A 15619-nucleotide genomic window follows, 5' to 3' on the forward strand; every position below is an offset into this window, starting at 1 on the left:
GCTGCAATTAGGGTTTGAGGAGGATCTCCACCACCATTAATTCAGCACAATAATTTCAGGAGGGATCAAATTGAGCCTAAGGCTCTGATACCATGTAGTAAGCTGTGCAATTGTTTCTCAGAGAATTGTGCTTTATTCACAGCCCCTAATGAGGTATCTATACTTTCCAATCAGTGGATAAACAACTTTGAGAAGCAAATGGAATTCAAGTTCGAAAATGGAAAGGTAAACAGCCCTAGAAACAGAATAGCACCTCAAACAAGAAACTAAAAAATTAATTAAAAAAATAAACAAATAACAACTCAAACAGGGAGTCCTAGTACCTGCTGGAGGGCAGAAATTCCTCTGGATAGCTTACCCCATTTGTTTGATAAGCAACAGGAAATGTTCATTCATTAGAATATGTACACCTATAACTACAATTCACAACTGTTTATTGCAAAAATTATACTGTTAAATAAGGTGTAAACATCCGCATACCAATACATAATAACACCACTGCATGTGCAGAATCACACATGGGCGGGTTTGATACCATCGTAAAGAGTAAGGACTAAACAATGTAGATGCAAGGCACAACCAGACTCACCTGAATGTGCATGCTCCCACACAAACAGAGCTCTGATACCATGGTAAGGAGTAAGGACTACAACTCTCAAGCTCTAGAGATAAGCGGTTGTAACATGGTATCAAAGGATTCAAAGCTAAGAGGTTAGGTGTTTAATCCCTAGTATGTGAGAGGGGCTTCTAGTACCCGAAGTTTGCCCATTCCACAAAACTAACTCAAGCCATCATTCACTTCAAGATGAAATCAAGATTCAAGTCTTCAGTCAACCCAGCGTTGTACATGCAATGGTTCCATATGTCCATCCAGCAGAGCAACACCAAGAACTCAAACATATCTCAAAATTGCAATAACTTTATACACTATTGTGAAAATTTGTAGCACTTAGATGATTAACTTAAAGCAGTAAGATAGGACATTACCTTTGAGGCATCATTTCCTGTAAGCAGACAGGTCAGTGTTTGAAGAACATTCAGGATCAACTTCTCTCCATAAGCCTTGTCCAGATTGCCATTTAATAGAGACACGATGTGTAAAAAGCATTCTCCATCACGGAACAGAGTCTGGTAATACTGGAGGGAAAGTGAAATTTAGCAGGCTATCAGCAATCAAACAACAACATAGACAGCTTGTCCATTAGATTGTAGAAATTTCAAATCCCAAGCACATACCTTTTGATCAGTTAAAAGCATATCTCTCATACCAACCAATAGATCAATTGACAATTCTGCAAAATTCCTTTCTCGTTCCCTTACCGAAGTAAATGTCTCCAAATATTTAGAGCATACGTGCAGTAGTGCTACTCGATCTTCTTTAGAAGATGGTGGCAGCTGAAATCAATGATTAAAAAAGAAAGATTTTTACAACCTCTTTTCTTTATCTTTTGAAGGGTTTTTTTTTTTTTTTTTTTTTTTTTTGGGGGGGGGGGGGGGTTAGAGATTAGGTGATTTGAGTATATGATCAAGTACCTTCATTAGATCAAGAATATGTCTCAACACTTGCTCCCTTAACTCTCTTTCCCAGAACAAATCAAATAAACAATCAACAGATGAAGAGTCACGTAAAACTAAACTCTTTGCATCAGCCACTACTGATAAGTACTCAGTAAAGAGCTCCATTGAAGTATTCATGCATTCACGCCAACATTGAGCTCTCTCAATTGAACTACTTCCATGATTATTTTGAGGCAAAATACCCTCTGATAACTGAACCTCAACAAAAGGGCTTATCCATCCAGACCTTCTGAATTCTTGGGATTGAACACAAGCAACTTTGAGCACCCTGGAAATCGCATTCAATGTCTCGAAAGAAGCAACAGTTTTCTCAGTTGCAAGCTGTAGGATACGATGCAAGCTTTTTACAAGAACATTTGCAATCACAGGCTGACAAAGAGATTGTTCAAGTGCATCCAACAACACGGAACATTCAGGCTGCCAAGACATGAAATTTACAGGCAAGTAAAATTTCAAGAAATTATCATGTTTCAACATGATAGGAATAAAGCCAAGAATCTCTTCAAAAGGATCATGTTGTACACCAAAGTTCTGAAAAGGACCATCAAAAACAGAAACAGAAACGGGAAACCCTAACTTATTTGCTTCTATGATCAAAAGGCATGTTGTTATGATAAATGAAGAATTAAAATAATGGGAAGTAGATGAGAAAAGAAATAAGATTGATGCCCAAACATGAAAACAACTGTAAGGTATATATACTGAAAAGAAGCACCAGCCATAAGGCCGTAATCATTCCAGCTTTCAGAAAGTTGTTGAAATTTTCAGCACATTTTCTCCATCATACAAGCACTGTTTGAACAGAAGAATCAGAAATTCTGGTTGGTTTGGTATCTTTCTATTAAGTTAGCGACCCTGATTTGTTTCCATTTTGGTTATGCACCTGAGTTTTCCTACTAATTTACTGGAGCTTTGGTATCTCTTTAACTAAGTTATATTTTGATTGTGTGCCTGAGTTTTCCTACTAAACTGTTGGAGCTTACAACATATTTGGGGTTATTACAGTATTACCCTTGGTTTTACAATTTCACATAACATATGCCCAGTAAAGCCTAATATAATTCAATAAGGAAAGCAGTACAAGAAAGGATGTCCTAAAGGTTAAAGAAAAGAATGTACCAAATTATGAGCACTCCCATTGAATGTTGCAGCAAACTCTACAAAAGAAACCACCTCCAATTGAAGAATTTCAACTTCATCCAACTTTCCTTGATTCATCGAGGAGCTTGAGGCAGAACATAGTTCAGAATATCTAGGAATCTCCTCATTATCTTTTAGGAGTTCCCCAGAGCTTTCATCTGAAGCTGGTCCAAAATAGAAAAAATTCTCAGAGAAAATAAGGTCCCATATTCCCTCCTCACGAAATACTTTAAGTAACGCTGGTGATGAATTAAGAACCCTTCTGAATGTATGAAGAACACCACGTTCCAGTGTGTTGACCAAAACCCTGCAATAAAATAGTGAAAAACAACCAAAATATATACAAGTAAAAGAAACGGAAAATCGGAAGAAAAAAAATCAAAGAAAATATTGCTGTAGACCTAACACAATTTAAGAAAGATTCGCCTCAATACTAGAAAAACTAAAAACAAAGAGATCCACGAGCAATTGAAAATTAACCTTAAATGGCCTGGCAGATCATTTTGATTAGAGCAGGCCTTTATGCAAGGCAACACTGCAAGAAGAACCTTCATGATCCATTTTATAGAGAGCTCCCAATATAGTGGTGAAACTGCCACAGAAGTGCGACCAACAGATGTTTGGGCATAACTTAATTGAAGATCTTCAGAAGCCATGAGGAAAGAACAAAGAATCCGACTTAACTTAGCAGCATAGACTTTCCAATATTGGGAATATGAAGAATTAGTGTCAAACGGAGCAAGAGACTCTATTGAAGAGACAATTACAGGAACTTCCTCTTTAGAGTCCAGAACAGGCATATGAAAATCAGCCTGCAGAGATGAGCCCATACTCTGTTGTTTGAATTCTTGAAGCATGAAAGCAGGCCAGCAGATGCTATTTGCAAGTTTATGCACCCTTCCATTTTCACAAAGAAACTGTAAATTGTTCAAATTCCCAAATCTAGAGCAGTTGTCAAGGATACCATGGACTGTTTTGAGTTTGAACAGATTTTTCCAAGTGATTGATAATAAAAGAAAAACAGAGAAGAACCAACAATAACAGGGGGAAGAAAAGGAACATATGTACAGACAGCATGGTTGTCAAGGCGGCAAGGCGACCAAAGTGGTTGGGGCTCCGGCTAGGAATTTAGGCGACAAAGCAGCGCCTAGGCTGCAATAAGGCGACCAAAGCTGTTGGGTCAAATTTTTTTAACACAACAATTTTTAACCTGATAAATTTCTATTATAAGCTAAACAAACATTCAAGAATCACATTCATACAAAAAAAAAAAAAAGCATTCAAGAATCATAATTATGAAAAGATATCCAAAAAAGAACACAAACATAAGTTCATCTCATCAAGCATCATAACATACGACTATGAACTATATCAAATTATAAGTGTGGAAATGAAAGTAGTATTTTACATTTTTACTTACCTCTATGATAGTGTGATGCCAAATAAGTTCCTTGTCCATCAAATGATTCATTGATTCCCAATTCCAAAATGACTAACTATTAAATTTGTATACGGCTTTGTAGAATAAAATTTGATCGAAAAAAATCAAGAAAAAAATATTATTATGTATAAGATGTCAAAAAAGCGACCACTTTGGCATCTAAGCTGCAATAAGGCACGCACAAAGCAACGAAGCAGTAGCAATTAGGCAAAAAAGCAGCTGAAACACTGCATGTCAACAAAGCGAAGGCAAATTAGGTGGTTGAAAAACGGCCTTACCGCCTAGGTGGACGCTTTGAAAACCATGATAGACAATGGATGCAATACAACAAATCCAACTGGGCCTTTCAAGTGAAAAGAAACGACTCCCAAGGTTTTTCAACCAAAGAATTCCATCCTTTCTTTTTCTTTTCTTTTTTTTTTTTTTTTTTTTTTTTTGGGGGGGGGGGGAGATGTCTTAGAATCCTATCCAGGTTTAAATGCTTAATAGGGGATGCAACCATTCTCTATATTTCTTGCCTGCAGTGGATTCACAAGTCTCAAGTATAAACAGCGCCACTTTGTTATGAACTTGCAAATGGACAATCTATCAAAAGTATAGAAATCTAAAGGATACACTGCCTCCCTTAGGACTTCCAAAGAGAGAAGCTGAAGCCCAAACACAGCCGGATAAGAATTTCCCATTCTGTAAAGAGAGATTAAAGCTAACATTCAGTACACAGAGGAAAGAATATACAATGATCAAATTTATTTTTTAACGTCAAGTTCATAAAATGTTAAGAGCATTCAATCATAAAGCATAGACAACCATGAAAGGAAAAGAAAATGTTGTTCTGTAATGTACATTAACCACTTGAGAACCAAGCATAATGTAGTATTTTCCATGAAGAGGAAAACAAGCAGGTCCCACATGAAGATTTAAAAAAATCAATAAATAGAAGAAAAAAAATCTATGGATCCAACAGATGTTTACAAGCATTCACACCTCCAGCAACATGTTGATGCAGAAGGTATCATATCATTAGTATGTGAAAAGTAAGTACAATAAATTTGAAGCAAGAAGCATTCTGTTCCAACGTGACTGATGAGAATCCATTTTATAAGTCTTCATATCATCTTCCATTGACTTGCGTACCAGATATTACAGCTGATGAGAATCCATTTTACAAGTCTTCATATCATCTGCCACTGATTTGCGTACCAGATCTTACATTTTTAGTTTTAATGTGCATGCGTGTTTTCACATTCTCAAACAGCTCAACAACATGTAACTTTCACATGGCAACCGTATAACTTAAATAGGAAGTACCATTAGTGGAATTATGAGTTCTAAAATTTCTCCCAAGTAAATTTTAAAAATAAAATGATATAAAAAACTCATTTATTGGAATTTTCCTGACTGTATTATTTCTGTCAACGGTGAACTAGAGAACTACTCATTACAGCTTTTAGTTTTTTAAGCATATGTGAACTAGAAGGGAAATATATGGACATGAAGCTTACTCTTCTTTAAAAGAAAAATCAATTCTCATTTTTGATAGACTACTACCCTAGCAGGTGTGAGTACATGATCCAAATTGATTTTTCAACCCCCTTGGACTCTTTTCCAAGCTCCCCCTCTCACCTCCTAGTTTTGAATCAAAAACAACAGAATAATAGCTGCTCACTTAAACAACAGAACATTAATTACAAGTGACACTCCCTCCAGTTCCCTATTCCACTTCACTCAATGAAGTTTTTCCCAATTAAATGGACCAATTACATTAACCCTGTATCACCATTCAACTCTTATCTAATGTTAGACTAGTTACAATGCAGACAAGTCACCTAAAGGACTTAAGGTAGTAGTTATACGGGACTAGACTTGAGGAATTAGTTAGTTAATCTTTTATGTTGTATGTTTAGCTTAGGACACTCTCCCCTCACGTGAGAAGGGTTAATTTTATTAGCTTGCTTCTTATTTTTGTTTTTCTTTGGATGAATAAATAACCAATTAAAGACGAAAACATACTACAAAGGATCCAAAGAGCAGGATCAAATAGGAGAATGGAATTGGGAGTAGAGCCCCCAGGAAACAACAATGAGCCTGTTCCTTGGGGAATCAGCAACCGGAGGGTGGAAAATAGTAGAAATCCTAGAGGATACATCAAAGTATATAGCATTCCAAATAGTGTCGATCGAGCAGGATTTGGAGGTCCAGCGCCTGAGATTATGCTCCCACCACAGATGGTGGACTGTTGCACCAAAGACAAGCTTAGCAATCCGGTCACAAATAGAGGTACCTAAAAATTTACTTAGTAACCAAGACCAGTCACAGACAAACCCAAAGGAGCGACGGGAACAGGGCCAAATGTAACTAAGGGCTTTTCTCCAAAGAGCACTAGATAAAGGGCAAGAAAAGAACAAATGCTCAATGTCCTCAGTACCATTCCAGCAAAGGATGCAATTTGGGTTCACAGGGATGTGGCGGGAAATAAGGAATGACTGGGTTGGAAGGGTTGTGTTTAGGGCTCTCCAAAGGGTGAGAGAGTGACGGGGAATGTGACATTTAAACCAAACCAAGGGGAGCCAGGGGGGAGGGGAGGGGGAGCAAAATAGGTTCCAAGCAGAAGAAGTGGTGAATGATTTGGTAGAGGAGGGGATCCAGATAACAATATCATGGAGGTGGGGGAAGATAGGGGGAGAGAGTTCCAGACTTGCGTGAGACTATGATGTGGGGAAGGGACCCAGGAACCACTAGAGATAAAATCCAAGAGAAGGGTAGTTTTGGGGATGCGGGTTTCATAGACTGTGCGGGGGGGAAGAGCGTGAGAAAGATACCCATCGGATGCCACGGATCTAGCCAGAAGGAAGTAGTGGAACCAGAAGAGATATGGGTGGTAATGGTAGGGAGAGCTCATGGACGGAGTAGAAGAAGCTTCCTCCAGGTCCAGGAACGATTAGGGGGATAGAGACAGTCTAAAAAGAGTTAGATTTGAGAAGGTAAGAGTGGACCCAATTGTCCCAGATAGAGTCATGTTTAGTGACAATTTTCCAGATAAGTTTGAGTAAAGCAGCAGAATTAACTTCTTGGATTCGACAGATTCCTACGCCCCCTTCAAATTTGGGCCGACAAACGTTGGACCAACTAATGGGGCGAACGAATCACGTGGATTCCTGGCCCTTCCAAAGAAAGGCACAAAAGAGAGATTCCATAGCAGACGAGATGGCCTTGGGTATCGGGAAAATGCCAACCAATAAAGGTTTGCTTAGCAATAAGATTTGCTTTCACCAGGTGGGTTATGATTCTGAATTAAGCTAGCTATAAGCTATAAAGAACTTTATAAGAGTGACATTTCTCATAAGAATTTGTTTCTTTAATTTGCAACCCTCTACCACCCTCCCCCCAACAAAACAAAACAAAAAAAACCACGAGTAAGATTTTAGTTGAATATTGAGTGGGAAGCTCAGGTGACTCCTCTGTTCTATTTCTTCTTCATGTTCCCATAGCTTGCAGAACTAGCAATAAGAATTTCCTCCATATTTTTCTCCCTTTACCCTTCAATCTAGGTACTGGTTTTTAGGTTCTCATACGGTTCCGGTGATTCTGAACCATGTTTTCCCCCGAATACATATTTTCATATGCAAGGCCATCATAGTCCACCACAGGGCAAGAAAATTCAGGCCCCTGTGAATAACATTTTTTTCACATTTAAACTGATTAATTTAATTGGAAAGCAATGTACCATTATCATTATTAAAAAAAATTTAAAATAAATAAAATAAAATAAAAAAAGTAAACAAATGAGTTCAGCAATCTGCAGATGAAAAAATAGGAAAAGATAAGTCGCAACAATGAACTGCAACACTCTTAGTGAGCACAAAATAAAACTTTAGCTCCTCAATATCTCATATTGAGGTCTCAGAGAATACAAATCTTACCTGTCTTTGTCACCAAGAAGGGCATTCCTCGACAACAATGCATTGTCTAATGGAAGGCCAAGCCCATCCAAAAGAACGTCAAGTCCACCAATACTTCTAAAATGATTTTGACCACGTGGATTTTCAAATAGTGCTGAGTGAAGAGTTCTCAAAGTCAAATACTGAAGAGAGATATCAATCCATTGCTCTTTCATATTCACTCTTCTGATGACGCGCAACAGCTCTGGGATAAACATTAAACTTCTGTGAATAAATGGAAGAACACACATTTTACGTGTGACAATGGATTTGGATGAAATTGCTGCATACCACATGATGCTGAGGAACCATTTTTTAAGATCACCAACAAAAAAATATTAGTTCTTAAAAGAATCTAAAGGGGAGGGGGAGGCATTGACTATGCCTGATTTAATTGGTCAAGGAAGGTATAGGTTTATGGACAAGTTTAGATATGACATAATTTAAGCAGCATGTTCATTTCCACACCAGAACCTATACAAAAATTGGGCATCCATCGTTTTCACATAGCTACCTCTGACTGTCTCAGCATCTTCCTAATTTAAAGCATATCCTACATGGTTAGAGATTTGTTGGACCTCCAATGCCAAAGTGTGTTTTCTAACAATCAGTCAATTAGTGAAATTTTCTCAATCTCCAAGCCTTAAAATCTGGAAAATTTGACGAAAGGAGAAAAATTTAAGAGCAATATTAAATCCAATATCCTAGACCTAAAACGAACCTAAGAGAAGCGATGACTGGTGAGGAAAGACATGTGAAGTAAACAGCCTTGTCACCAGTATGCCATCAAATAGAACTGGATGGAGGGCAAGGACCAGTGTAGCTTATCTGAGTTTGTTTTTTGAGGTCCTGTTCCACTGCTGTGGTTCATTTGGGGGGCAAGGACCAGTATAGTTGAGATAAGGTAATGTAACCCCCAAATTGAGGGCCAGTTTACAGGATCAATCAATTGAATTCAGCAGTAAAAGTCAGGATTCTTCAAACCCTGCTGTTATGCTGTAGGGGGTTGCTTTGAATGAACTAGGGTTTGGGAATATGGTAGGCTACTGTTAGAAGGACTAGGTCAGTAGGTCTATGGAAATTCAAACTGGAACCCTTCTGCATCTTTCTTCAGAATTGAATCTACAACTTTAGGATTTCAAAAAATTAGGGTTCTAGTTTTAGGGTTTCTAGGAGTATATAAGGTTCCTAATTGTGATCGAGGTCAAGGGGAAGCGAGGGGAAAATGACCCTAAAAGAGCAGGGAATTTGGTGGAGGGAATAGAGAGAGCTAGGGTCTAGGATTTTGCGGGAGAAGAAGGAATTTAAGACATTAGGGTTTTGGGTGAGGAAATTAGGGTTAGGGTCGAAGGTTACCGGAGGAAAGAGGGTGTTAAATCCTAGAGGGGGTGGTCAGACTTGGGTGAGGAATGATCCAACTAGGACTCCTACTTAGACAAGGATTCTATCACAACTCATGAAGGAATGATCCAAATTAAAAAATAAAAGTAGATCTAGGATCCTTGTAAGGAGTGGATTCTAACTAACGGAATCCCTCTCTAATTGGGACTCCCACAGTCCTGCCCAGGCTGGGACTCTTCAATGACTTGACCAAAACAGTAGTCTGCACTTGACTAACCCTACTAGGGCTCCAAGGAGTAAAGTGACCAAAATACCCCTGGTCAGAATTTGGCCAGCACCTTGATAACTACACAAATTAAACACATTTTCCATTACCCATAAAACAATAGGGAAAGACAGGGAGAAAAGGGGGGGGGGAAAGTTTACAACAGGATTTCTCCCAACTCCATACAGGTGATTCCAATTTCCAACAAAGGGAAAACACAACAATTTCTTAACAAAATACAAATTATCCTTATCAAGAGTTAAGAGGTGAGAAGTATAGTTTACACAAGAATTGTTAAGTGTATCAGTAATAGGGTTTCTATGTTAATTGGTTATTCTGGTCTTCTGGGTACTATTGCAATGTTCATTATCTTAAGTTCAAACTTCAAACTTCTGCCAGTCTTCTAGTCATCAGTTTTGTTCTTTTAAATCGATTAAGAAAAATCCTGTCCACAGTATGAGTATTCTGCCCATCACTCAGACTGCAGATTCTGCTCTCTCGTCTACTCTGACTTCTTTCTTCTCTTCTCCTCTCTTCACTCCTCAATATGTCAAGGTACTAATTCAGGTTCTGTTGCTGTACAGCTAATAAACCCAAATAACATTCGAAATAGATAAAGGCATACCTTACCTACTAACCAATTTAAGCCACCAGCTTCCATTACCGATACAACTGCCTTTTGATGCCACTGCAGCCATGTTTCAGATATAGAAGTCCTCAAACCAGCAGAAGGATTACTCAGACATGCACTATTTGTTGGAATCGAAAATTCCAACCTATCAGCATCCAATTGAGCCTTCTCATGTACATTTGAGTTTAAAGTAATGAAACTAAAAATTATGGAAACCACGCCAACAAGTATCTTCTGCAACACATTAGTCTTCTCTACATTAGGATTTGATAAACCTTCATCAGCAGCAAGCACAGCTGTGATGGTCTTGAGTTGGACAACCGCAGCTGAAGAAAAAACAAAATCATTTAAAAAAAAAAAAACATTCAACAACTAACATTCCTGTGTAACCATAAAGTATTGGTACAAAGATCACCAAAAGAGATTATTACAGCAAATAAATTAACATGAGGAATCTACAACAGTACATAAAAACCCAGTAAAATAAAGAACTAAAAGCAACAAAACAAAAACTCAATTGGCACAAGTTTACTAGCAAATTTTGCCTACAATGGCATTTAAATGATGCAACTAACACCAAATTCCCCCACCCACTAAAAGAAGAATTTTATAGCATCATGCACAATATAAAATTCTAGTCAATGGAAGTCCTTGAGAAAATTGAGCAAATGCACCATATATTTTCAGATCATCTGATGGAAGTTTTGTCCCATGCTCCAAGTAAAGAAGCTAATAGAGTCCATGTTGAATCAAAATATCCAGCGAGGACCAAAATTTCCAGCTTGTGCTTCTCACAGGATTTGGTAAACATCCCTAAACACTTAAACATCTGAGGGGAAAATCTTGTGTTTGAATTATGGTACGAGAACCCACTAGATCTCACTGAGACCTCGCAATAGTTTCCCTTGGTTCAAATGGTGAGACGAGACCAGAGGTGAGTTGTAGAAATCAATTGAACTGAGATTCCAACCAAACTTGAACCAGGCCACATTAAAAAGGGGCCTAAATCAATCAAGTTGAAATATCTTGACTCGACCTCACCGAGACAGAGGTTTCGCACCAAAAACTGGTTTTTTCTTGCTGCCACTACAGCTCACCTATTTGAACTTTGTAATTTGAACCATGAACATGTGTAATGTATTAGACTTGTTTGAGCTCTGGCTTTGGGCATTAACGTATGAATATATGATGCATTGATGTAATGAAGTGAACAATAGGCCATCTGATGTGACCAGATTTGGGACCACCCAAAGGGGACCCAGGGAGGTTACCAGTACCCTGCAGCCTAACCAGAAACCCAGGGAATTTCAGCCAGTACAGGAGTATTGTGGTCAAATTGGGTCCCCTAGTCAACCCCAACCTGACCTAGTTTGACTCTGAGTCCAGTTACGAGTTTAGATCTACTTTTATTTTTTAAATTGAGTCCTTGGGTGTTATGAAAGAGTCCTAGTCTAGATAGGAATCCTAATTGGAGAAGGATTCCTTTAGTTGGATCCAGTATGTTACTGGGACCCCAAATCTACTTTTGTTTTTGAATTGAAGAGTACTAAGGGCTTTCCCTAGTTACAATCTACTTCCTACAAGGATTCCACAGCTACTTCTATTTTAGAATTTGGAACATCTTAGAGTGAGATATGAGAGTCCCTGTATCAGTATGAGTCTTTAGTCCAAGTAGGAGTCCTAGCTTGAGTTATTTCCAAAGTTGAATCCTAGTGTGAGTTCTTCTTAAAGGGTACAAATTAAGCTTCTCCAGCTTGTAAAATTCAGATTATGTTTAAAGAATAAAATTTGAGAATTGAAGGAGGAAAGGGCTCGGACTTGTGGGTCCCCTTGGAAGGAACTTGCAGAGCTGCTACTTTGTGAAGAATTCTGCAGAACTTCAAGAATCCATTGAATCCCTTACATCCTTCAGAGTTCAGGCTTCAAGTAAGAAAGACACCCCTACCTCTAATCCAGGCCATCCCTCTTCTTCTCCCATCGCCACATTCATCTTCCCCCTTCTCCCTAGTTTGCAGAACAATTCTCCCAATCCTAATCCCTTTAGGGAACCTCTCTCCCCTCCCCTCCCTTAGTTCTCGATCCTACCCATAGTCCCCCCCCCCCCCCCCCCCCCCAGCAACCCTATGAAGACTGAATCCTTTCCTCCTCTCCTGATGTGAAAAGTAAAAAGAGGCCTAGCAGAAGCTGCAAGAGGGCCTAGCCTATGCGCACCCCTCTGGGGGTATTTTTGCCCTTTTAGGTCTCTTTTCTTTTATTTAAATTTAGTGTTTCAGTTGGGTTTCTAATCTGATTACAGAATCCCAAGTAGTTTCTTATTTCAGTTGAAGTTGTCTAGTCTAGTAAGGAGTCTAAGTCTAAGTTAAGTCTTTTGAATTGGATTTGACTTTAGAGTCTTGTAAAGGCTATATAAGGCTATGAATTCTCATGCTACCACAGAGGAAATCACTTTTTGCTAAATAAATTATTGAGACTATTGCAGCCAAAGAGGTACTGGCAGGGTTCCTTTGAGGGGGACCCTGCGGTTGTCTAAATTTCTATTCCTCAAGCTTCTAATTCAGTCCTGCAAATTCCAGCGAGCATCTTCAGCCTTCAACCAACACTTTCAGCAAGCATCTTCAGCCTTCAACCTGCAACTATCATCTCAGATCCCTTCAAGGTAAACCCATCCCCTTTCCAATGCATTGCAACCATCCCTTCCCCTGTTCTACTCTTGGGCAAGCCAGAATCCCCACCCCCTGCTATCCCAAACCACCGTGGACCCCTCCCCTACCCTGCGCAATCCCCTAATCCCTTTCCCCATTCCCCTACGATCCTTCTAGGATCATTCCTCCACTTCCCCAGCCCCTGTGATAACCCTTTTCCCCTCCCCAAATCTCTTGGCCTCTCTGTTTCTTGTGGCAAACCAGAAAAAGAAAAGAAAGAATAGAAAGAAGAAAGCAAGAAAGAGAGAAAAAGATTTGGAAATGTTCTCAAAGATCCACCCAAGAATTCCCCGTCTAAACAACCCTGTAACTATTTCCTTCTCTCCCATAAGGTTTTGGAAAGATACCTAATCTTCTTGGATCCCTTAGACCACCACAATTTACCCAATTAGAGATTTGCATGGCCTATCAAAACCATCAAACCCAAGACCAAAACACCTAAAATTGCTCAAGACTGGAAAGATCTGAAATTCCATACATCCCATCCTCCGTGGTTTACATCATCCCCTAAACCCTAAGACCCATATTTTTTTATTTTTTTTCAACCATAACTTTCAATCCTTTCATCCAAAACTCAATTCCTTTTAGGATTACCTTCCCCCAACCCTACTTAGTACTTGACCCCAACCATAACCCTTAGTTCAACCCCTAGAAACCCCAGACGGACAGCGAAACAAAAGTAAGCAAGGTCAGACGAACATAACCCAACCAAAACCACCCCACCCACCAGAACACCCCCCCCCCCCCCCCAAAAAAAAAAACAGCCAACCCCAACCAAGGGCAACAAAGCCAGATGCTCCGATCACTGAAAGAGAACCTGAGAATGAACCAGACAGGGCGCACAACAAAAACCCAGACCCGGCACACACCACAAGGGTCACCACCAAGGCCCAGCGGGGGCGAAGGAAACCACACACAGATACAAGACTGAGGGCACGACACGAGAGAGAGGACACAGCAACAACCGAAGCCACCAAGAGCTGACGAGAGACACCACGACAGCAAGGGAGGACAACAGGCGGAGGCACGGAGCGAGCAGGCGAGAGGAGCACGCCCAGAGGCAGGACCGAGCCAGGGGTGGGAAAACCAAAGGAACAGAAGGGGGTTAGAGAGTTGGAAAGGGGAGGGATGCAGATGGGCACAGTATCATTGACTTGTTCACTGTATTTTGAGTCTCCCTTTCCTCAGAAATTCAGCTACTTGATCCAAAAAAATCACTAGGATTGCAATCTGGGATCCAATGCCCCGCCCCCTGACGCTCTAGGTAAAGGTCGGTCAGGCCAATGCCCTCTGTAAATTTTGTGTCAATAGTTAACTTCTTGTTTTGCTTACCAAGAGAGAAGGAGGGGGGGGAGAGGAACTTCCAGTTTGAATGCCTTACTTTATACTCCTCTCAACCTCATTTACTGTTTTGTATAAGATGACCTCTTTCTACCAATAAAAATATCAATTACTCAAAGTTATCAGTGATTGCTCAGCTCTAGCAGCTGTACCTTGGCCAATGAATGCCATGGAAATTTTATTTATTTTTGGATAGGCACAAAGAAATTTTCACATTAAAAAGAAAAAAAAAAAAAAAAGGATTAGAAAAAAGGAGAGAAGAGAATAAGAAGAAAATCCTACAAAAAAAATCCAAATTTTATTGAAGCTAATGGGGATTCAAAGTCATAAAGTTGAACTAGTTTATTGGAAAATCAAAACATTCAAGCATTGGATTCATTTTAACAATAAAAAGACACAACTCTGGCAATTCAATCCATGCATCTATGGCCCATAAAGGATTAAAGGATCTGAATACATATGATGGTTCCCCAGAAAATTGAAAAACCAAAGTCTTCAAGCATTGAAGACATATAGAGAGCTCAGGTAGCAAGCTGTCATCATTCACAGGGCTTATAATTGATTAAAGTTAAATTTCCCAAGTGCAGAGACAAAGGGCCTTCTATTTGATCACACTTCACCAGTTCTCCTTGGTTTCTGATTTTGATGATTAAAGGGAACTCATTTATTGTTCTCAGTTACTATTAGAAGCTGCACCTTTTCATATAAATGAGGCACTGAAGGGTATCAATGTACATCACACATAAAAAGGTGAGGTATCAATACAATGATTCATACTTTGAGAGGAAGTGGATCCCTGTTGTCATAGATTGCTGCTTTTCAACAAAACTTCTTTGTTTCCATGGTGGAGACTGGAAGTTCTTAAATGTTTTAGACTGAGATATAAATCACTCTTTAGTTGGTGCAGCTAAGTGCTATCTATCTATGGCATTGGCAAAAATATGCTATCTATCTATGGCATTGGCAAAAATACATGTGACTTGATGCACATTGACATCATAGACTGAAAAGACTAATTTTAGCAACAGAACAAGAAAGAGTCGTCTAAAATGAATACCTTTCATTAGTGCTGTGAGCTTCTGTATCCCTGAATAGTAGCCAAAAACTTTACAATTGTGCATCGAGCGAACTACAATTGTGAGTGCATCCAAGACAGGGAACCCTTCCACGATAGTACTCATATTAAATGAACCATCTGAAAGGTCTTCTATAGCTTCTGTTGTATTAGTGTTCACTGGATAG

General features: G+C 39.2%; 1 protein-coding gene across 3 annotated transcripts in view; it reads right to left on the reverse strand.

Moving 5' to 3' along the window:
• The window catches only part of LOC149017110 (binding protein), a 77286-nt gene that overhangs the window by 54600 nt on the left and 7067 nt on the right, over positions 1-15619 (reverse strand). For 2 of the 3 annotated variants that reach the window (XM_089151429.1, XM_089151430.1), the window contains exons 5-13: positions 15435-15611; positions 10334-10660; positions 8080-8302; positions 4775-4843; positions 3199-3660; positions 2698-3025; positions 1534-1995; positions 1237-1395; positions 988-1137 (exon numbers count right to left, since the gene is read on the reverse strand). In XM_089151429.1, the coding sequence (XP_089007555.1) occupies positions 988-1137; positions 1237-1395; positions 1534-1995; positions 2698-3025; positions 3199-3660; positions 4775-4843; positions 8080-8302; positions 10334-10660; positions 15435-15611 (2357 nt within the window). Of the gene's footprint in view, positions 1-987; positions 1138-1236; positions 1396-1533; positions 1996-2697; positions 3026-3198; positions 3661-4774; positions 4844-8079; positions 8303-10328; positions 10661-15434; positions 15612-15619 lie in introns of those variants that run through there. The other variant, XM_089151431.1, reaches the window with a different exon arrangement.

This window comes from Hakea prostrata, chromosome 4 (genome assembly GCF_041222555.1).
Source record: "Hakea prostrata isolate BN-2017 chromosome 4, UWA_Hpros_2, whole genome shotgun sequence".
In the NCBI taxonomy this organism is placed as follows: domain Eukaryota; kingdom Viridiplantae; phylum Streptophyta; class Magnoliopsida; order Proteales; family Proteaceae; genus Hakea; species Hakea prostrata.